Source organism: Melospiza melodia, unplaced genomic scaffold (assembly GCF_035770615.1).
Source record: "Melospiza melodia melodia isolate bMelMel2 unplaced genomic scaffold, bMelMel2.pri scaffold_32, whole genome shotgun sequence".
Classification (NCBI taxonomy): Eukaryota; Metazoa; Chordata; class Aves; order Passeriformes; family Passerellidae; genus Melospiza; species Melospiza melodia.
The window spans coordinates 9,593,908-9,616,852 of record NW_026948638.1 but is presented as its reverse complement, the minus strand read 5'-3'; the positions used below and the strand labels follow the sequence as shown (position 1 = coordinate 9,616,852).

Sequence of the window (22,945 nt, the reverse complement as noted above, 5' to 3'; positions counted from 1 at the left end):
CCCCCTGGGTGGAGCATCTCACAATGGGCTGATATCATTCTATGAGTCATGAGGTGGGTGCATTAAACAGAAATGGCTCCTGGAGGGCGTTATCTCTGAGTCATGCAGAAAGGCATTGATGGGCCTATTAACAGGAGATAAGGAATAAAACAATGCCCCTCCTGTTTCAACAGCTCTTGAAGATGGGAATAGAATAGATCTTTATATTCTAACCTAGGACATCTCTCACCAGTTGAGGGGTGGGACAGAATAACTTCATATTTGGTGTCATTTCATGCTCCGCTGGGAGTTTCCTGAGGGCTGGTAGTGCTGTTGGCTTCAGGAACAGTTTGGGTAATGGCTGTAGGACTGAGGGCTGGATAAAAAACCAGAACAGTATTCTCATATTTATAGTCTTTTGCTACATGCCCAGTTTTCCTGCAGTTATTACAGTTTCCACTGCCTTTATTACATTCTGTATTGTGGGGAAGCACGTTTGCTGCAACCAGCATTTCAATTGCACCCTGGCTGGTGGCCTTGGCTAGGCTAGAGTCACGGTCTGAGAGGGCTTGGCAAATGCAAGCATCAACCATCTGAGCAATGGTAGACTCAGTGTCAAGGGGGAGGCTGTGAAGAACCTTTCTGCAGTCAATACTGGCATTACAGAAAGCTAATTTTCTAATAAGATAATCCTGGACCTTTTGATCATCTACCTGTTTTTCCAGGGCTTTCATAAGGTGCTTTATGAACTTGATATAGCTCTCATCCGGGCCCTGGTGAATGTCAATGAAGTCAGTGTGGGGTGTAGAAGCATCAGGTGTTTGGAGGAGGGTGGACCAAGTACCATAAAATAACTGAAGTACCTTGAAGTATTAATGACCCCCACTGAATGTTGTTACTGACAACGCCTCTCCAGGGACTAATTACAGCAGATAATTGGAGGTCATGATTGCACAAAGCTCTCAGAGACTGCAAGGCCAAAGCAAAACCCAAAGTCCTTTGAAAAACCTGCAGTCCCTGGGAGCATTGAGGAGCCCCCAGGGCCATTCCTGAGCAAGGCTCCTAAGGGATTCCTTCCAGCAGATTCTTGAGGCCACAGGGATGTGGGCTAGGGGGGGATGCTGAGGGCAGGACAAGGGGCTGACAGTGCCCAGCCTGGCTGGGGCTGTGCCAGGAGGCCCCAGGGCCTCAGGACAAGGCGTCTCCTCCCAGACCTTGGTGGCACGGACCCTGCTGTGCCCCAGGGCACCAAGACTTGGCTTCTCTTTGTCCCCACCTGCCATCACTGCCTCCAGTTCTCTGCTCTGCCTGGGGCCTGGGGACACTTTGTCAGTTTTGTACCTCAGTGGGACCCATTAAAATTCCAAGAAACTTTGAAATTGGATTCTGACTTGGAGTTCTGGAGAGGTTTCTTCAGCTCCCTCTCAGGGACTGATGTTCAGGGCCTGAGCACAAAGCCCCAGAGGCTCATTAAAGTCCTGGTGCTGTGTCTGTACTGCTGAGCTGGGCTGGGCTGCTGGCACAGAGGCAGCTCCTGGTAAACAAGAAGAGCTTCAAAAGCACATTTCTCTTGATGAGCAGCTCTTCTGCCAGCCCAGCAGGGCTGGGGCTCTGCCTGCAGCCACCCCGGGCACAGCACAGAGGCACAGAGAGCTTCAATCAGTCAGGGCTGGAAAGGGGTTGAGAAGTGCCTGGGGCAGAATCACTGCCAGCCCTTGGCACAGGAACCTCTGGCTGCAGGACAATGCAGCTGCAGCTCCTGGAGCCATCTCCTAAAGCTGGAACATCCCAAAGCCTACAGACCCTGTGAGTACATTCTCTGATTGTCTCTTGTGCAGAGCAGCCAGGGGTGCCCAGGGCTGTCCTGCAGAGAAGGGTTCTGCATCCCAGGGTGCTGTGCTGGGGCAGGGACTCTGCTGCCTGCCAGGGACAGCTCTCAGCCAGCCCTGGCAGCTGCTCCCAGCACTGGGGGACAAGATCTGGGTGGGAGGAGACAGCTGGTAAGGCTTGGAAGTGTTCTCCTTGTGTGGGGAGGATGCTGCATTGGTCAGGACTGCTTCCAGCATGACATTTAACTCCAGGACATTTCCAAGTAGATTATACAGGGAGCACAGGAAGGCAGGGGCTGCATAGAAGGGGATTTCCTGATTTTTTAATCCACTGCTCTGGGTTGGAAATTGCACATAGATATTCATCTCTCAGTTCAGGTTGAGAAAAATTAAAAAATACTCTCAGATCTGAATAAAGCAGGCAGCAACAGCAATCACCACAGGACCCCTTAGAGGCTGCATCAGTGTCATTTTTACAGCCTCCTTGGCGTTACTCTGACGTTGCCATCAGAGCCTGCAGAGCCAGAGCATCCCCTGGGCAGTGCCTGAGCTGGGAGGGGTCTGCAGGGCAGAGCTGAGCCCCCAGGGCTGGGCTGGGCTCTGGCAGCACTGGCAGGGTCCAGCCCTGGGCACAGGGAAGCAGCTGCTGGCAGGGAGAGCCCTTAGCAGGTAGTGGGGGGAAAGTGCCCCCGAGCTGTGCTGGGATATTTAAAGTCCTCTCCAAGCCCAGATATCCCATCATTTCTTTTTTTACAGATCACCATGTAAAGACAGCACAAATGTCCAACAGCAGCTCCATCAGCTACTCCCTCCTGCTGGCATTGGCAGACACGCAGCAGCTGCAGCTCCTGCACTTCTGCCTCTTGCTGGGCATCTCCCTGGCTGTCATCCTGGGCAATGGCCTCATCATCAGCGCCGTGGCCTGCGGCCACCACCTGCACACACCCATGTTCTTCTTCCTGCTCAACCTGGCCCTCACTGACCTGGGCTCCATCTGCACCACTGTCCCCAAAGCCATGCACAATTCCCTCTGGGACACCAGGAACATCTCCTACACAGGATGTGCTGCACAGCTATTTTTACTAATCTTCTTTCTTGCAACAGAGTTTTCACTCCTGACCATCATGTGTTACGACCGCTATGTGTCCATCTGCAAACCCCTGCACTACGGGACCCTCCTGGGCAGCAGAGCTTGTGCCCACATGGCAGCAGCTGCCTGGGCCAGTGCCTTTCTCAATGCTCTGCTGCACACAGCCAACACATTTTCCCTGCCCCTGTGCCACGGCAATGCCCTGGGCCAGTTCTTCTGTGAAATTCCCCAGATCCTCAAGCTCTCCTGCTCCAAATCCTATCTCAGGAAACTTGGACTTCTTGTGGTTACTAGCAGTTTATCATTAGGTTGTTTTGTGTTTATTGTTTTCTCCTATATGCAGATCTTCAGGGCTGTGCTGAGGATCCCCTCTGAGCAGGGACGGCACAAAGCCTTTTCCACCTGCCTCCCTCACCTGGCCGTGGTCTCCTTGTTTGTCAGCACTGGAACATTTGCTCACCTGAAGCCCCCCTCCATTTCCTTGCCATCCCTGGATCTGGCCTTGTCAGTTCTGTACTCGGTGGTGCCTCCAGCCCTGAACCCCCTCATCTACAGCCTGAGGAACCAGGAGCTCAAGGCTGCAGTCTGGACACAGATAATTGGGTGGTTTCAGAAACATTAAACCGCTGGCCAGTTTCTCCAAGTTACATGTAATAACAATCAACTTTGATAGTTCTTGTTGGGATTGGTGGTTGGTTAATTCTTTTCATTCCTTTAACATTTTTTTAATATTGTCCACAAAAATGCAATTGTTTGTGCCATATTTCATTTTGTTTCTTTCAACATTTGCTGTGGCCCCAGACTATGTCAATGAGTAGCTGTGCCCTTGGTGGCTTCAGATGAACTAAATAACCTGCCAGCAGACATCCTCTCATCAGAGATTTTTCACCAGAGATGCCTCTTTTGTTGCCTTCTGTGGAACTGCGGCAGCAATGTCTGTGTGCAGAGCTGGGGGCAGATCAGTGCTGGCCCAGCAGCTGTGCCCAGCAGCAGCAGCAGGACTTGGTGTTGCCAGTGCTGCTGCCGTGGCCCTGCCCCGCTGCCCAGGTGGCCCTGGTGTTGCTGTAGGGCCTGAGTGCTCTCGGGGCTGGGCACAGCCCTGGGGGTGGCAGTGCCGGGGCTGCAGCAGGGACAGGCTATGGGCACTGCTGGGGCAGCGCTGACGCCTCAGGCCAGGCCCTGGGGGCTCCAGGCTCCTTGCCCAGGCTCTCTCAAGGACACGCCCAGGCCAATTCTCAGCACAGAAAACCCCCGTGAGCAGCCCCAGGCTGGCCGTGGGCAGGCTGGGGGCAAACAGCATGGCTGGGTCTCTGCAAGGGCCCTGGGGCAGACGGAAAGGAGCAGCAGAGCAGGGGCTGGTCCATCCCCAGTGCGCTGCACAGCCCAGGGCAGCGTTCCAGAGCGTCCTGATGGAGCTGCCAACAACATCCCCCCTCTGCAGCCCTGGTCTCTCCCCAGCTCACACAGGTGCCCCATCCTTGCAGGCACAGACACGGCAGCACTGGCTCAGCCGCCCCTGTTTGCATTGCACAGAGCAGGGGAAGCATCCCCATGCTGTTGCTGTGGGGACATGAACCTGAGGGAGCACAAATGCCATCAGCCCCTGGGGCCAGCAAGGGCTGGGGAACACCAGGGAAACCACTCAGGTTTATTGTGACAACCCTTTGAGTTCACCAATTCTAACCTGCACCCTAACACCACCTTGTCTCCCCTGAGCCTCCTCCAGATTATACTACCGCAGCTCCCTCATGTCCCTTCAACCACACTTCTGTTCCAGACCCCTCCCCAGCCTTGTTGCTGTTCTCTGGACACGCTCCAGCCCCTCCATGGCCTTCCTAAATTGGGGGCTCTGAACTGGACACAGCACTCAAGGTCTGGCCTCATCAGTGCCAAGTGCAGGGGAAGAATCACTGCCCTGCTCCTGCTGGCCACACCATTCCTGATCCAGGCCAGGAGCCATTGGCCTTCTTGCCCACCTGGGCACACTGCTGCCTCCTGTCCAGCCTGCTGTCCATCAGTGCCCCAGGTCCCCTCCCCTTCTGCCTGGCTGCTGTCCAGCCACTCTGTCCCCAGCCTGTAGCACTGCAGGGGTTGTTGTGGCCAAAGTGCAGGACCCAGCACTTGGTCTTGTTCAACCTCACCTTGTTCGATTTGGGCCCTGGATCCACTCTGTTCAGGTCCCTCTGCAGAGCCCTCCTACCCTCCAGCAGATCCACACTCACACCCAGCTTGGTGTCATCTGCAGATTTGCTGAGGCTGGACTTGGTCCCCTCATACAGATCATCAATGGAGATATTGAAATCCACGCTGGCTGGCTCTGATCCCTCGGCCATCCTGTGGGTGCCCTGTGATGGCACTCAAGGTGATCTGTTCCATAACCTTGCCGGGCACCCAGGTCAGGCTGACAGGCCTGGAGTTGCCCAGCTCCTCCTTCCAGCCCTGCTTGGGGATGGGCTCACATTGGCACCTCCAGTCCTCTGGGAGCTCCCTGCTGAGACAGGACTGATGGTAAATGATGAAGAGCAGCTTGGTGAGCTCATCCACAGCTCTCTCATCCCCCTGGGATGGATCCCATCTGCTCCCAGAGACACCTGTGAGCATCTGAGTGGCTCAGCAGGTCCCCAGCTGCTTCCTCCTGGATTACAGTGGGCTGTTCTGCTCCCTGTGCCCATCCACCAGCTCAGGATAACACTTGTTCTGAGGGTAACCTGTCTTACTGTTGAAAATGGAGGCAAAGAAGGCATTAAGTACCTCAGCTTTTCCCTCATATTTAGTTACTCTATTGCCCACTGCATCCAACAATGAATAGATGTTCTCCTCACACTTCCTTTTGGTATTAATTTATTGATAAAATATTTTTTATAATTTTTCCCCAAAGTTGCCAGGTTAACCTCTAATTGAGCTTTCACATCTCCACTTTTCTTTCTGCATGGCCTAACAACATCCTTAACCACTTCCTGATTTGCCTGACCTTCTCTCCAAAGGTGATGCACCCTCTTTTTTTCCCTGAGTTCCCACAAAAGCTCCATGCCCAGCCAGGAGAGTAATTTGCCTAGCTTGCTCATCTTTTGGCACAGAGGGACAGGCTGCTCCTTCCCCCTTACAATTAGTTTCTTGAGGTGTGTCCATCATTCCTGGACACCTTTGTTTTTAAGGGCTGTTTCCCTTAAAAAATGAGTACCTGATTGAGTACTCTCCAAATCTGCATCCCAAATATACCAAGGTCTGCCCTCAGTAATTCCAGTGTAGACATTTTGTTGATGCCACTCCTCCTTTCACAGGATGTTCAAAACTCAATTATTTTATGGTCACTGTACCCCAGGCAGCTTCCAACCACCACATCTCCCACCAACCCTTCTCCGCTTGTGACCGGCAGGAGACAGAGCTTTCCTTGGGAGTGGGATTGCTACCAAAAATTTAGCAAAATAGAAAAATCCATAATCCCAATGCAGCATTAAGAAGCAGCATTGTTTATTTGGCTGGATGCACAGAGCGGGAGCTCCTGCCAAAGCTGTGCATGCTGAGTGCAGGAAAGTTTCTGTTTATATTCTGTATTTTGCATACATATTCATTGATTGTCCTGGACTAAAAATACATATGATAATCATTTCCCCAAAATCATTAACATATTTCCCCTCCCCTTTTGCATGCATTCTCCTGTCCTGGGGGTCTCTCTGGTGGTCCCTGGTGCTCATGGACCCCAATGTTCCAGTGGGCCTGGCTGAGCTGGCAGGACACTGAGGCTGGTGAATTTCAGTTCCCCTTCTCACACAATGGGCATTGTGTGGTTTCATAGGCCTGGGGTTTTGGAGAACCAGCATTGTGTGTGCTCACCTGGTGTAGACAATTTATCATCTGATAACATGAGATCACAGAGTGAGCCATGACATCACAGAGGTTCTGTGAGGTCATAAAGCAGCTACGGCATCATAGGCTGTCTCTGTGACATCACAGAGCCGGCTGTGAAATCACAAGGCAGAGGTCTGACATCGCAGAGGAGACTATGACATCACAGAGTTGGCTGTGACATCAGAGACCAGCTGTGTGACATTATAGTATGAGCTGTGACATTGCAGAGCAGGGGAAAACATAAGCAGGGAGTGCAGGGCTCACTCCACTCTGCCTGCAGGGAGGGGCATAAGCAAAACCATGGCTGGTACTCTCCCACATTTTAAAAAAGGCAGTTTGTGTTAGCTCCTGAGCCATCCCCATCCAAACAAGCAAAGTGTATAGTCTCACTCTATTTCTCTCGTACCAAATAAGCAAAGTGTGTACCATCTGCTCCTCATATCCAGCACTCTTCCTCTTGGGGGATCATCTCATACATTGTCAGGCTTCTAGGCTCTCAGTCCACCTACATTTTTTTCAGGCTCTCCGGTCTGCCTGGCTATAACTCATCCAGATTTTTATGGTCTCAGGCTCTTGGTCCACCTGGCTCAGTTCCCAAGCTTGTAGTCCACCTGGCTCCACCATCTTACTGCTTTTAGGTCCACAGTTGTCTGATCAAATCACCTCAGGATCACATCGGGGTCACCAGATGTCACAGCTGGGGGTACAACTGACACCAAAGAAGGCTTCAAGTATCAGCCCTTTGATGGCGGCAAGGGAAGACATGTGATCAATCAATATGATTGGTAAAGCAAGCTTCAGTTTATTTTGAGTACAACGACACTTTTATATGTTTTCAGTAATTATTCATACTCGTCAATAATTATCCATACTCGTCATTAGTTCATTGGTTTAAAGCAAAAGATTATTTTTACACACTCCTCCTACTTTGTGGTTTCTGACACAGGGTTCTTGCTCATTCTCGTTACTTTTACTTCTCTATTTTTATATTGCAAAACCTCTTTTCTTCCTTATTTTTGCTGCTGTCCTTGCCCTTTCAACCTTGTCAGCATGATGCAGCATACTTTGCAAACTCCTCATCATGGCGTAAGTCCTAGTTATGTCAAGTGAAGCCTACTCATATCAAGCTAACAAGCAGTGCGGCCTACTTATGCTTTTACTCATGCTAAACTAACAAGGGGTTTGCTTGTACAACTTCTCCAGGGACCCATGACCCTGTTCATCCAGCCATTCTTCCACAGCCCTTTATTGTTCTTCAGTACAACTTTTTATACCCTTCATCTTACATGCATTGCACCTATGTGCCCTCTGTACCCTTTTGTAGTTGATCAGTACACCTCGGCACTCCATGTCTCATTACCTTTAATACAGTTCACCTGTCCTGCATGGTTGTTACCCTTAGGGATGAGGCTCAGCCACAGTCCCACTCCCAATTAACACAAACTGTGTGCCTACAATTCAGCTTTTTTTTCTTTTAAATAAATGCCATGTCTACCATCCCCCTACAGGGCCCTTGCAGAAGAAATAGCAAACATGGTACAAGTATCCCTTGTGTAGATTCCACTAACTCCGGAATGCATCCATGTGCTGACCTTGATTGATTCCCCAAACTTACATTATCTATCATCAAAAATCCTTTTACCTTCACTTCTAGACTATTGACAATACCAACATTTGTACAACTTAATAAGGCAACACACAAGAATAAGCTAAAGGCAATATATTATGATAGTAAAAAAATCAACAGCTACACAATTTTATCAATAGCTATACAACTTGAACAACATCAATAACTATACAATTTCATAAAGTAACATACTAGGAGAAGATAGAGTCAATATGTTCCTATCACCCTGTCATGGTTTGAGAGGAAGTGCGTATTTTTGGGATGCTGTGGTCAAATCAATAGGTGCTCAGATTTGAATATTGGCATCTGGTGGGGCCACTGGGGACATGGATACGCCTCTGAGAACACAGGGGTTAAAAGCAGAGAACTCCCAGGAAAACTTTCTCTTGGGTTCTGTTGGTGAAAGTGTTCAGACCTCTCCCCTGCCCAGCTGCTGCCAGCTGGGTGGGGGACGGGAAGCCATGCGGCCAGGTGAGGTAGGCCTGGGCCTTGGACAAAGATGGGAGGTGAAGAGGCCCCGAGGATGGAAGGGTGGAGGAACATTGGAGAGTCATCAGGCAGCCACCCGCGTCAGGAGAGAGAGAGAGAGAGAGAGAGAGAGAGAGATGGTGTCTGTGCCTGTGCCACCTTGGAATTTGATAGCACGGCCAGCAAGAAGGAGAAGGAGGGGTGCAGCGAGAAGGTGCCTGGCACGACAGCCATGGGACTTCTGGACAGCCAGAGACTGAAATTTTTAACCCTTTTTCTTGGATGATGGAAACCTTACAAATGCTGATCCTCCTGGAGTTGGATGAGAAGAGAGATAAGAGATGAGATAAGAGGAAATGCGCCACAAGAGAAGTGAAGAAGAATCTTAGGTGGGAGGAGGTCCTTTGCAAAGTCCTTTGACTGGACTTTTCTTGTATAGCCATGGACAGAACCGTTTTTTTCCTGTGACACAGAGACTGCATTTAGCGAGGAGGCAATGGCTCGGACCCAAGTGAGTGCAGTGATGTGATCTGAAGGAGTGTGCGAACAGAGACGACAGGCGAGGAGGGTGGTTGGTGCCCTCGATCTTCAGGGGAGGAGAATATCTCTATTCTTGAGACCCCTTGGCCCCAGGGAATGAAATCTGGAGGGGGACATGTGTCCCGAAAGTGAGAGACTGTGCTATTTTTTTTGGAACTGGACCAAGCACCCTTAAAAGGAAAATCCTAGAAGCAGCTCTGGTCCATGTGCAGTGCTGAGAGCACTGGACAAGGAAGGAAGAGGTCACAATGGCAATGATCTCTGGGCGGTGCCACGTCTGACAGGAAACACACGAGGTCTCAACTGTGTTTCCAGGGGAAGCCTATGGCACAAGAAGGACTCCTCACTCCTTGATGAACTGAGAATTGATATCTAAAGGGTGGTGATGGACTGAGAGTTGGTGATCTGAGGGATGGATGTATTGGAAATTTGGTGGGGGGAAGAGAAATGTTTTTGGAAGGTTTTCATTATTTCTGTGTGTTTCTTTTTACATATAGTTGTAGGTTAATAAAATTTTCTCTTCTTTATTTCTAAGTGGGAGCCTGTTTTATTCTATTCCTGGTCACATCTCACAGCAGACACCAGGGAGAATGTATTTTCATGGGGGCACTGGCATTGCACCAGCATCAAACCATGACAGACTGTAAGAATTGTGAATGCAAGTGGTTTAGGAGTTATTTGAATAGTTTAGGTTTGACTTAAATACTGAAAATGAGAAATAGGTTGAAAGGGCCAAACAAGCTTGAGTTGTTTAATCATTGAATTGTCTGTCGGTATTCCTTGGTTTGGGTACAGGCACATTAGAGTTTCTTTGAAGGCCCATTGAGAAGGTATGGGGAAGTGTTATAGTAAGAAAGTAAATTCCCCAAGAAAGAATAAGAAGAAAATTAAAAATGTCCCTCCCAATATTCCCTTAAGAAAACTACTTAACAACTGGCACAATTGGGAAATAACAAAAATATTAAATCAAATAAAGATGGTCCACTATTGCCAAGGATAAACTTACAGAGGGAGTGGCCGTGGTACAGTATACAAGACAAGAGGTTGTGTACCCAATGCCATCAATATTTGAGTACTCAAGAGGACCCAGACATGGAGCAGATACAGAATGTCACCTGTTGGCTAAAGTACACCTCAGAGGAGGAAAATAGAAGAGCCTATAAATTAAAAGAGGGAAAGCAAGCTAGCAAAGTAAAAGAAGAAGAGGCTGGGAAGGCTGACAAAAACTGGGACCCCCTTGACCACTTCCTTCCTCCTACCCTTGCAGTACCTCAAATCCCTCCTCCAATTCCTCTTTCTGTGGACCCAATTCCTCTTCCTTTCCCATCTGTCATTCCTTTACCACTTCCTAACCCAGTTATACCTCCAACACCTTCCCCTCCACCCTCTCCTTACTCTTTTTACCCTTCACTACTGTTCCCTTACCTCTACCATCTCATGTACCCCTTATTCACTAGCAAGTTCCTGCTCTGCCTCCCCCAGCACAAACAAGAAGCCAAACAACATCTCAGAATCTCATGCCCAAGAGTGAAGATACCCAGTCAGCCTCCACAGCTGATGTTGTAACACCCGGGCCAAAGTGGCTAAAGTGGAAAAATTGTTCCCCCTCAGAGAAGTTCCCATGGGAAGGGTGGCCAGTGAGATTGGATTTGTAAACGCTCCCTTGACCGCGTCCAAAGTTAGAAACTTTCAGAAAGAATTGTGAAATTTAGTGGAAGACTCAGTAGGAACAGCAAATCAAACTGATCCACTTTTAGCCCTAATATTTATACATGGGGAGAATTGAACTCCATCTTTAACATCCTATTTTCCCCAGAAGAGACTTGATTAATAAGAACTGCAGGAATGAAAATTTGGGAGTGAGAAAACCAACCCGGGCCCCCAGGTGACCAAAAATGCCTTCAGTAGAGCCTGACTGGGACCCTAATCAAGAAGAGGTGAGAAGGAATATGAGAGATTACAGGTCTCTGATGACCAGAGGGATAAAAGAATCAGTCCCTAGAGGGAGTAATACCAGGTTAGCGTTGGACGGCACCCAGGAAAAAGACGAGACCCCAGCAACATGGCTTAATAGGCTAAAGCAAAACTTCCAGATTTACTCTGGTGTTGACCCAGACAGCCCAGAAGGCAAGTCTCAGGTTTCTTGTGGTCAGGGATGATCCCGAGAATCCTTTTATCCCAGCCCGGTGTTTCTAAGAAGGAGTCTGAATTCTTCGGCTCTGGTTTCCAAGGTTGTTTATTGTTTCTTATCTATAACATTTTTTCTCTGGCCTGCCAGAGGTCAGACAGAGGCACACTCCCTGCCCCCGGGCCGGTGTCTATTTTTTATACTATGAACTATGTGTACTTTATTTATCATTATTTTCCAATACCTAAAAGACACACAGCGGGGGTTTTAATCCTTTCAGTATTAATCAAAACAAATGCACCTTTTATTGAGTGCACACAGCAGATGTAACAGAAGGATTAGAAAGGAGATAAAGAACAGAGTGAGAGAGAAAGGGGGGGGGGGAATAGCTACCAACAGAGAGATGAAATCCTCGTGGTCAGGCCAATAGATCTGTCTGGTCACATCAGGGAGAATCTCAAAGTCTTTGGTTAACTCAGGGGTCTTTTATAATCTACCACCGGGAGGGGAGCAGGATGGCACATCCAGGGAACAGTGGAGAATAAATCCATTGGGAACAGGTACAGACAGCCCAGTTCTGAACAGCACAAACCGGTGCCAGCAGTGAGCGGGGCCTGTTGTTTCAGGACTGGTTCCTATGGGAAACCTCCCACTTCCTATGGCAGACATCCGGCTCCAGGCAGGCCAGCACCCCTGGTTTAGAATTTTAAGGGTCTCATCTCAGTCTTTGGGGAGGGCTTCAATCTCCATCCTTAACGGCAGTTGTGAGGCTGATGAGGGATCTACAGACTGTTTCTTACAGAACAACATCCCAAAGCATAAAAAATTTATGAATTTTCCTGTAAAAAAGTAATGAATTAATAAATGATAATTATTTGTTCTAATTTATTTATAATGGTGTTATTCTATATTTGTATTACCAAATTTTATTTTTTATATTTAAAAATATATGCATTTTTAGCAAGCAAAAAATTTATTGGTCATTGGTTCTAAGTAACACAATTCCTGTCATTACTTCATAAACCAGTGTTGGCTATTGATTTCTCCTGCTTCATGCTAAGTAGTCCCATTTTAAATTCTTTTGTCATCATTTTTGTCATTTTCACAGACAGGGTAAAAGGAGCCACTTTGCGGTCCCTGGAGACATTTCTGGGGCACATTTGGGGCAGTTTTGGGTCTGGGGAGGGAATTCAGAGAGAACTTGAGGATCAGGAGGACACTTGGGGGAGCCAGGTGGGCACTTGAAGGGGCACTCAGGGATTCTGAGGGACAGTTCGGGGTCCGGAGCAGCACTTGGGGGTTCAGGGGGGCCCTTGGAGGTCAGGGAGGGGAATTTGGGGCCCTTCAGGGTCCGAACGGGCCCTTGGGGGACTCGAACGGGAATCTCTGGGGCGCAGGGTGTGCTGGGAGTTGTAAGGGCAGGTATCACACAGTTTAACAGGGCCACGGAGCATCACGGGAGTTCTGGGCACAGCTGCAATAGCTCTCGGTAGGGCGCAGAGCATGGCGGGAGATGAAGTCCCAGCTGGAATAGCGCCGGACGTTCACCGCGGAGCTTGTTGGGAGCTGTAGTCGCGGAAATGGTTCGAACAAGATTTATGGGGGTCGGGAAGGCTCTTGGGGGACACTTTTGCGTCCGAGCCATGACTTGAGGCCCGCAGGGGGAACGTAAACGGTTCGGGAGCCCTTGGGAGGAGCTCGGGGAGCTCTAAATGGGCTTTTTAGGGTGCGGGGCATGGCAGGAGTTTTAGGCGTGGGACTGTGTTCTGAGGGGCTCTGGGGCTGGGGGAGATGAGAGGAGATGAATTCCCAGAAGTGGCTGTACTGGGCATCTGTGGGGTTGGGAACACTCAAGGGGTCCGGGGACGCTTTTGGGGGGCCCCGAATGGGCCCTGAGTGGGCACTGAGGGATGCTGGAGGGTCTGGGGGACACTTATGGGACAGATGGTGGCAGATCCCGGGGTTCTCTGGAGAGCGGGGCATGACTGGAGTTGTAGTCCTGGCTCCAATAGGGCTAAACCGGGCCGCGGGGCATGATGGGTGTTGAAGGCAGAAAAAGTTTCCCACTCTAGGCACCACCCCCATAGCCCCGATCTCCATCGCTGATTGGCTGTGGGCAGTGATGGGCGGGAGCCTTGACAAATGGGATGCGTTGAGGCGGGAACATCCCATTCAAACTCCAACACTCCTACCCAATTCATTCACAGTGCAGACAAGTACAACTCCAGTACAGCCCCATTCATCCCCAGCCGAACCCAGTATAACCCCAGTTCCCCTCCAGTCCCTCCCAGTACAGCCCAGTCCCTCCCAATATACCTGAGTTTATTCCCAGTCCCTTCCAGTTCCCCCACGTTGTTATCCACACCATGCCCCAGTGTCCCCCAGTCTTCTCTGCAATGTCCCCAGTGTTACCCAGGTTGTCCCATTCCTCCCCAGGGTCACTCCCAGTATGTGCCAGGGTCTCCCACAGCGTTCCCAGTGTTCCCCAGTGTTTCCAAGGACAGTTTCATTTCTCACGGTGGCCATGGCAGCCAAACCCAGCAGTGGAGTCAGTGCAGTGCCCATGGCCACAGCCCCTTGCAGTGGCCCAGTGCAGCTTGGGCTGATGATCCACCCTCACAGCTGGCCCAGGGCAGCTCTGCAGTGCCTTTGGTGGCACCTTGGGCTGGCACACACCTGAGCAGTGTGTCTGTTTGCAGTGGAGAAACTCAGCAGTTTCAGATTGCTTCAAAAAACCCCAAAAAAGGAAACCCCTCTTAGGCTGAGGGCAGCCAGCTCTCCAAGCACAGCAGGTCCCAGGGGAGTGAGGACAGACAGAATGGGGCTGGGCAATGTGGAGCAAGGTTGTCCACACTGGGTCAGAGCTCCAGGCACAGCTTCTGTGAGCAGGCCAGAGCTGCTGAGGAGAGACCCTGGGTCAATATCAATCACAGAATGCTGCAATCAACTCTGCTCTAAAGAGAAATAAAATAAAATACTTTCTTTAAAACAGGAATGTGTATTTTTTTTCAAGGCGTTTGAAATCTTTCTCCATAACAGGACTTGGAAAATTTTAATGACCCTCTCAGGGTTTTGGTGTTGTTTACATCAGACTCAGTCCTTGAGAGTGTCTTCAAAAAACTTCTCAAGCACTCAAAGTTAAATTTAGACTCCAAAGTTTCTTGAAGTTTTAATGGGTGCCACTGAGGGACACGGCTGGGGAAGTGTCCCCAGGTTCCAGTTAGAGCAGAACATTGGAGGCAGTGAGGACAGCTGCGGACAAACAAGGCAAAGGTATCTCTGGTGCTGAGCAAACCTGGATGTGTTTCAGGAATGCAAAGGGCCAAGGCCTGAGCCCCAGTCCCTGGCCAGGCAGATCCTGTCCCTCCCTCCTTGCTCAGGGCTCTTCCTGGGATGGGCACTGGCATGTCGGGATGTGCAATGCCAAGGGTAGGAGCATGGGGCGGCCCCTGCCAGGCTGCTGAGCAGGGACGAGGAGGCAATGAGGCCCCAGGCCTGCAAGGCTCACTTGTCTCCTGCTCCTGCCTCAGGCCCAGGCCCAGCAGCCATGGCCAAAGTGCTGCCCAAGTTGGCTCTGGCAGGGCTATCTTGCAGCTGCTGCCCATCCCTGTGCCCTGTGCAGCCCAGGCTGTCCCACGGTGTCCCTGCCCTGTGCCTCTGTCCCTGCAGGCTGTCGGCATCCCCCGGCTGCCCCACCTGGCTGGGGCCTTCCTTTGCTGACAGCTCTGCCTCCTGCCTGCCTCTGCCTGCCCACACAAAGCCCGGGGCTGATACCAAAAGGGTTCATTCCATTTTTACCCTGCCTGTGAACTTTCAGTACGGGAACAAGGCAGGCAGGGGCTTCTTTCCCAGCAAGGATGGTTGGAAGAGAAGAAGAAGACATCTGGTTCAAGGGTGCAGGGATAGAGAAAACAAGGAGTGAATCTGGGAACTTGGGGTGGGTTTTATGGAAATGGGTAAATTGTAATTCATATTTAGTGACTGTGTATATGCAACACACTGCTAGAATTACATGTCCATGTAGGGTTGGGAGTTATCCCTCACCAGACCTCAGGCCTGAATAAATGACACCCTCTGAAATAGAAAATGAGTGTTCAGGAGCCTTATTCTGATATTTCAGAGATTTGGTGACAATTTTTCCTCACAGACCCAAAGAGTCAGCTGTGACATTGTGCAAACTCATGGAACAAAGGGTACACGGTGACACAGCAGAACCTCATGGAACCAAAATCCATTTTGGCACATTGGGGCCACATTGAACCAAAGGTCCATTGTTATAGTGCAGATCCAAGGAGACCATTGTGATCCTGAGAAGCCTCTTGGAACCAAGGGGCCATTGTGACACAGCGAGGCCTGGTGGAACCATGAGTCCATTGTGACAATGCAGAACCTCACGGAACCAAGGTGACTGTGTTCTACTGCAGTACCTCATGGAACCAAGAGTCCATTGTTCCACTGTGGGGTCCTGTGGAACCAAGGGGAACACAGTGACATTGTGGGGCCTCATGGAACAATGGAGATCCATTCTGATACTTTGGGACCCACTGGAACCAAGGGGCCATTGGAGGATGGCAGGGCCTGGTGAAATCAAGGGGACTGCAGTGAACACTGTGGGCGTCCATGGGATGAAGGGTCCATTCTGACCCCGTGGAACCAAGGATACCATTGTGACACTCTGAGGCATCATGGAACCAAAGGTGCATTGTGACACAGCAGGGCCTCATGGAACCATGGAGGCCATTTTTACACTTGGAGGCCTTGTGAAACCAAAGGGCCATTGTGGCACTTCAGAGCCTTGTGGAGCCAAGGGGACCATAGTGACACATTGAGGCTTCATGAAACCAATGGTCTGTTGTGACACTGCAAGGCCTTATGGGATCATGGAGACTATTGTGACACTGCAGGGCCTCATGGAAGCAAGGAACCATTGTGACGCTCTGGAGTATTTGCAGTCCAAGGGGCAGTTGTCACACTGTGTGGCACCATGGAACCAAGGAGGCCATTGTGACACTCCAGGGCCCCATGGAACTAAGGATTCATGGAACAGTGCAGGACCCCATGGAACCAAAGGTCCATTGGGACATTGCGGGGCCTCATGGAATCCTGGAGGCCATGATGACACTTGGAGGCCTTGTCGAATCAAGGGGCTCTGCAGGGCCTCATGGAACCAAGGAGACCCTTCTGACACTGTGAGTCCCCATGGAACCAAGGGTCCATTGTGACACTGCAGCCCCAAGGAGACCCCTGTGACACTGCAAGGCCTCATGGAAGCAAGGGACCATTGTGACACTCTGGAGCCCCATGGAAACCAGAGGCCAGTGTGACACATCTGGGCCTCATGGGACCAAGGATGCAATATGACACCACTACTGTGACACTGCAGGGCCCCATGAATCCAAAGGAACAGGGAACAGGTCTGGTTGGCTTAGCCTGACTGGTCCAACTGCCCTCGGCATGTCGAGGGTCTCTTCTCATGTACGCCCGAAACCCTGGGGTCTGAGCTGACTTTCAAATGGAAAAAAACTGCCCTTCTCATTCAAGCATCTACGGCCAAAACAGGATTCCCTCTCCAAAATTCCCAATATCCAGGGATTGCTGCCAGAGAAAAGCTGCCATTACCAACGAGTCTGGCAGCCCTTGGCCTCCTGAGGGCCGGCTCTCACCTGCCTTCCAAACACAAGGGCTCTGTGCTTTCCTTTCTGTGGAAAAGAACTGACCTTCTTTGTGAAGAGCCTGGTTCAAGCATGGCTTAAAGAAAGAGGCCATGAAGGTATACAGCTGAGGGAAAAGTAAAAGGTAGTTGTAAAGCAGCATTTCCCAGGCTTGATTCTGTAAATAATTAGGCTCTCAAGCACCACTTTATAAACAATAAGATTCTCAGACAGTCTTCCCATAACAGGCAAAACATTCTGTCCTTGGGCTCTCTGGGAACAGATAGCTGCTCTGGGAACAGATATGAAGGTTTTGAGAACTTTTCATATCACAGTGAGAATGCTGGTCCTGTTTTCAATAAACAAACCACAGGTATTGTAAAACAAAAGGAGGGGTTAGAGTTTTCTCTGTAACCTATCGTGAGCTCGGATTTTGCAATATGCATGAAGTTAATTAACACCATTATAAAAGATGACTGATTTATTCAATAAATCGGAGTTGATGCTCATCAATCGGATGGTCGTCTCCCTTCACTTCAATATATGGTGACCTCGCCGTGATACTGCGACACCACGGGAAGTGAAGAACGGGTCGGGTTCCAAAGTTCGAAGTAGCACCCGGGACAGCAGAAGTGCGAAGGAAAAAAAAAGCAGAGAAAAAGACGCCGAGACGCGCCGTGCTCCGGGTGATCATAAAGACGAGCCTGGCCGAAACGTGCGGCCGAGATTTTGAGGAGCTGCAAAGCGCACTTACGATTTATAGGTATGGAAAGGCAAGCTGCATATGATCTTTTTATTTCTTTCTTGCAGAAAAGGCAGATTAAGGGGATAGATTTACAGAAAGAATTACTGGGACTTTTGGCCTATGGTTTGGAAAGGGGGATTTTTGTAAACCCCCACACGGTTCACAAGCTGTCAGAATGGCGTAAATTTGGTGATATATTATGGCAGGCTACATTAGAGGATGATAAAACGGCCAAGAAGTTGGGTAAATTATGGCATGTCATTAATACCGAATTATTGCAATTTCAGGCTGAAAAAAAGGCTGCTCACCAGGATACTGCCGCTCATGACCGTCATAAAGATTACAACCAAGAAAGGGAATTTGATAAGGAGTCGGGAACTCCTCTCGGCCCCGCAATGAGGACGGTTTTATTACCTGCCTCATCACCCCCCTCGACAAGCCAAGCTGCAAGCCAGGCTGCAAGCCAGGCTACAAGCCAGGCTACACAGACCGCTTTATTACCCGCTTCGCTGCCCCCCTTAACAAGCCAAGCTGCGCAGGATGCCTTATTGCCCGCCTCGCTGCAGGCTACACAGAGCACTTCTGAGTCTCCCGTATCTGCTGTATCGCAGCAGCCGGGGCCAAAAACGCATACTCCATTCCCGAAAAGCAATCAGATGATCCCTGGGGCGGAAAACGACCTAGCGGCGGCTATTGCAAGGGAAAGACGAGACGCGTGGGCTGCCTTGACCAAAGATGCAATGGAAAAGGGAGATCAAGAGCTTATAAGTGTGGCTAGTGAGCTGGCTTGTCCGGTTATCTTCAATCCTCAGGACGGGGTGGGGGGCATCCAGGCAACAATCACTGCTATTGATTGGAAATTGTTGTCTCAATTACAAGCTACTGTTAGTCAGTTTGGAGTTAAAAGCGAACCAGCCAAACAAATGCTCGATTATATTTTTTACACTAGCATCCTTCTCATTAATGATTGTCGTGGATTAGCCAAATTGATTTTTACCCAACATCAGCAATTGCTGTTTAATGCTCATTGGCAAGCGCTTGTTAACGAGTGTGTGGCAGTTCAGAGGCAGCCGGGTGACCCTCTCTATGACATTACTGTTAATGAGCTTATGGGCCTGGGACCTTTTCTTCGTACTGAGGCACAAGCTCTACTGGGCCAGGAGATATGCCGAGAGGCTATGAGGTTAGTTAGACTTGCTATAGAAAGGGTGAAAGAACCAGGAGGGATACCCATGTATATGGGAATTAAGCAAGGGGCAGAAGAATCGTTTGGCTCATTTATTGATAAGGCTGCTGCAGCAATTGAAAGAGCTGGGGTGCCAGAATATCTTAGGGGGGCATTACTCAAGGAGTGTGCTCTCCAAAATTGTAACTCTACTACTAGGAGAGTACTTAATACTCTGGGTGCCAATTGGACTATAGAGGAGGCATTAGAGAGGATGGCTTTGGTGCCAACAGGAGCAGAAGCCTTTGTAGTAGATGCAATCAAACAAGTAGGGCTAGACCTACAAGAACAGGCAAAATTCTCTCAAAGTCAGGCATTAGCCGCTCTTGCACCTCTTCAAGGTGCATCGGCAGCACTGCCTCTGACGGCTAATTGGGGCCAAAAATGCCGCTCGGACACCCACAATACGAGTGCCTGCAACAGAGACCGGGAAGTACGAACCACAGTGACCAGGCACCAAGAGAAGTCGTCGCTGCAGCATCGGCACCCTCTCCTGTTTCCAACCCGACACCACAGGGAGCCGCTGCAGGGGGAGCGGGGCCGCCGCAGAGGGAGTGACCCGCAGCGCAGAGCCGGGGGGGGGGGGCCCGCCCGCTCTGGCACAAGCAGCGGGGGACCGGAGTGCTTTTCCAGCGCCAGAGCTTGTCTCTCCGCCCCGCAGCTGGCAAAGAGCCTCGGTTTTGGACCTAACAGCCTAATGGATGTGACCTTTTGTCAACAAGGGAGGGGATCCCTGCTGAAATTGAGAAACCAGTGATGGTAAATAAGTGAAGTTAAAGGTACTTTTGTTCTCCCTGGCAGGGACTGAAACAAGAATCAGCATACTGAATGCGTGGGTCGAATTTCGGCCGATTTGGCTCGGCATTGGTTATGCTGTCAGAATCACCTGCATTAACATAGACTTTAACATCAGAAGCCCAGATGGCTCAGTCGGTGGAACATCAGACTCTAAAATTATATTTTGAAAAATTTAAAAATGTTAAGATGTGTTGGACTGATTGTATGAGTGAGATATTGTGAGTGTGCTTTTTGGTATAGAAATGCTATAGCAAACACGTGAAGAAGGTTATTTTAGCTTAATATTTTAGAATCAGGCCTGTAAGTAAGTTATAGTAAATGCTATATTTTATGTCTATAGTAAGTTTTATCTGTTATTAAGTAGTTTAAGTTAAATTATCTATTAAGTGCTGTTAAATGCTAAATACTATTAAGGTTAAGTTTGTTAAGTTTATTTTCTGTTAAGTTCGAGGTCTGTTAAGCTTAAATTGTATTTAGGTTTAAGTTATGTAGGATTTGAAGCCGGTTAAGTTCTGTTGATTTGAAAATAAGTCTGCTAAGTTAAATATTTCAAGTGCTTTAAGTGCATACTACTTTCCCACCACTCCAAATCAACAAAGGACTGAGAATCGCCCAGCTGATGCCATTTGAGCCAAATGACTAAAGGATTACAGACTGAAAACTGATTTTGAACTTTTCTGAGAAACCCAAGAAAAGGGTGGATGTGAAAATCTCAAGGACAGAAAGGATCATTTTCAGGCTTGCCGTTCACCTCCTCTCCAGGTTCGCATGAATGAAAACAGCTAACAGCCTTATTTTCTTAGTCCAATTACCACCTACCATGCAATGCCTGATAAGGCCAGACATTATGGCTCAGCTGGGGGTGGTTTTAACCCTTTGGGGTAAAAGCCATTTCTCGGACCGTGGCTGGGGAACCTTATAGAGATACTGAGTGTGCTTTAAAATGCTTTTATTTTATTTACCTTGTTTTTGTGGTAGTATCCAAGATATGATTGGTGGGATGATGGGGAAAACTTGGCAGGCTGGCCTCCTTTCTCAAAAAGAAAAAGACGGGGGAAGTGTGGAGAGTCTGGTTCAAGCATGGCTTAAAGAAAGAGGCCATGAAGGTATACAGCTGAGGGAAAAGTAAAAGGTAGCTGTAAAGCAGCATTTCCCAGGCTTGATTCTTTAAATAATTAGGCTCAGCACCAGAGACACCTTTGCCTTGTTTGTCCCCAGCTGCCATCACTGCCTCCAGTGTTCTGCTCTGACCCGGAACTTGGGGACACATTCCCAGTGGTGTACCTCAGTGGGACCCATTCAAACTTCAAGAAAATTTGGGGTCTAAATTTAACTTTGAGTTCTTGACTAGTTTCTTCAAGACACTCTCAAGGACTGAGTCTGATGTAAACAACAGCAAAGCTCTGAGAGGGTCATTAAAGTTTTCCTAGTCCAGTTATGGAGAAAGATTTCAAAGAGCAGTAATAAAAGATACATTCCTATTTTAAAGGGTGTCTTTTATTAAATTTCTCATCAGAGAAGAGGTGGTTGCAGCATTCTGTGATTGATATTGACCCAGGGTCTCTCCTCAGCAGCTCTGGCCTGCTCACAGAAGCTGTGCCTGGAGCTCTGACCCAGTGTGGACAACCTTGCTCCACATTGCCCAGCCCCATCCTGTCTGTCCTCACTCCCCTGGGCCCTGCTGTGCTTGCAGAGCTGGCTGCACCCAGCCTAAGAGGGATTTTCCCTTTTTGTACTTTTTGCAGCAATCTGAAACTGCTGAGTTTCCCCAGTGCAAACAGACAAACTGCTCAGGTGTGTGCCAGCCCAAGGTGCCACCAAAGGCACTGCAGAGCTGCCCTGGGCCAGCTGTGAGGGTGGATCATCAGCCCAAGCTGCACTGGGCCCCTGCAAGGGGCTGTGGCCATGGGCACTGCACTGACCCCACTGCTGGGTTTGGCTGCCGCGGCCACCGAGAGAAATGAAACTGTCCTTGGAAACACTGGGGAGGACTGGGACATACTGGGAACGCTGTGGGAGACACTGGGACATACTGGGAGTGACAGTGAGGAGGACTGGGACATACTGGGGAACACTGGGAACACTGTGGGAGACACTGGGACATACTGGGAGTAACATTGGAGGATACTGGGACATACGGGGGACACTGGGGCATTGCGGAGAAGACTGGGGACACTGGGGCATCCTGTGGATGACATTGAGATGAACTGGGAGGGACTGGGAATAAACTCAGGTGTATTGGGAGGGACTGGGCTGTACTGGGAGGGACTGGAGGGGCACTGGGTTGTTACTGGGTTCTACTTGGGATGAACTGCCTTTAACTGGGGATGTACTGGTCTGTACTGGGGATGAACTGGGCTGTACTGGGAGGGACTGGAGAAGTTCAATGAGCTGTTCCCACCTCTGCCGCATCCCATTTGCCAGGGCTTCTGCCCATCACCGCCCAAAGCCAATCAGCACTGGGATTGGGGCCTCCTGAGCAGTGCCTAGGATGGGTGACATATTTTCACCTACAGCTCCAGTCATGCCCTGCGGCCTGATTCAGCCCCATTGGAGCCGGGACTACAACGCCCGTTATGCCCCGCACTCCACAGAACGCCGGGATCCGCCCCCTCTTTGTCCCTTAATATCCCCCAGACCCTCCAGGATCCCTCAGTGCCTCCTCAGCGCCCGTTCGGGATGCCCCTAAAAGCGTCCCCAGACCCCTGAGTGCTCCCGACCCCACAAATGCCCGGTACAGCCACTTCTGGGAATTCATCTCCTCCCCCGCGGCCCCAGAGCCCCTCAGAACACAGTCGGGCGCCTAAAACTCCTGCCGCGCCCCGCGCCCTAAAGAGCCCGGTTAGAGCTTCCCGAGCTCCCTGAAGTTCTCCCGAATGTTTATGTTCCCCCGAGGACCTCAAGTCGTGACTCGGACGCAGAAGTGTCCCCCAGGACCATTCCCGGACCCCCAAACAAATCATTGGAGCCACTTCGGGGACTATGGCTCCCATCATGCTCTGCAGCACACGTCCTG

The 22,945-nt window shown here is 49.9% G+C and overlaps 1 protein-coding gene across 1 annotated transcript; it reads left to right on the top strand.

The window, feature by feature from the left end:
• Positions 1 to 2,587: 2,587 nt before the first annotated feature.
• LOC134434137 (olfactory receptor 14C36-like) lies at positions 2,588 to 3,520 on the top strand. The gene has a single exon (XM_063182828.1). It carries the CDS (start codon positions 2,588 to 2,590, stop codon positions 3,518 to 3,520), a length of 933 nt encoding a protein of 310 aa, XP_063038898.1.
• The last annotated feature ends 19,425 nt before the right edge of the window (positions 3,521 to 22,945 follow it).

What these genes read in the sequence shown, in the direction of transcription:
- LOC134434137 (XM_063182828.1), top strand. Translation starts at nt 2,588, where the DNA reads ATGTCCAACAGCAGCTCCATCAGCTACTCCCTCCTGCTGGCATTGGCA.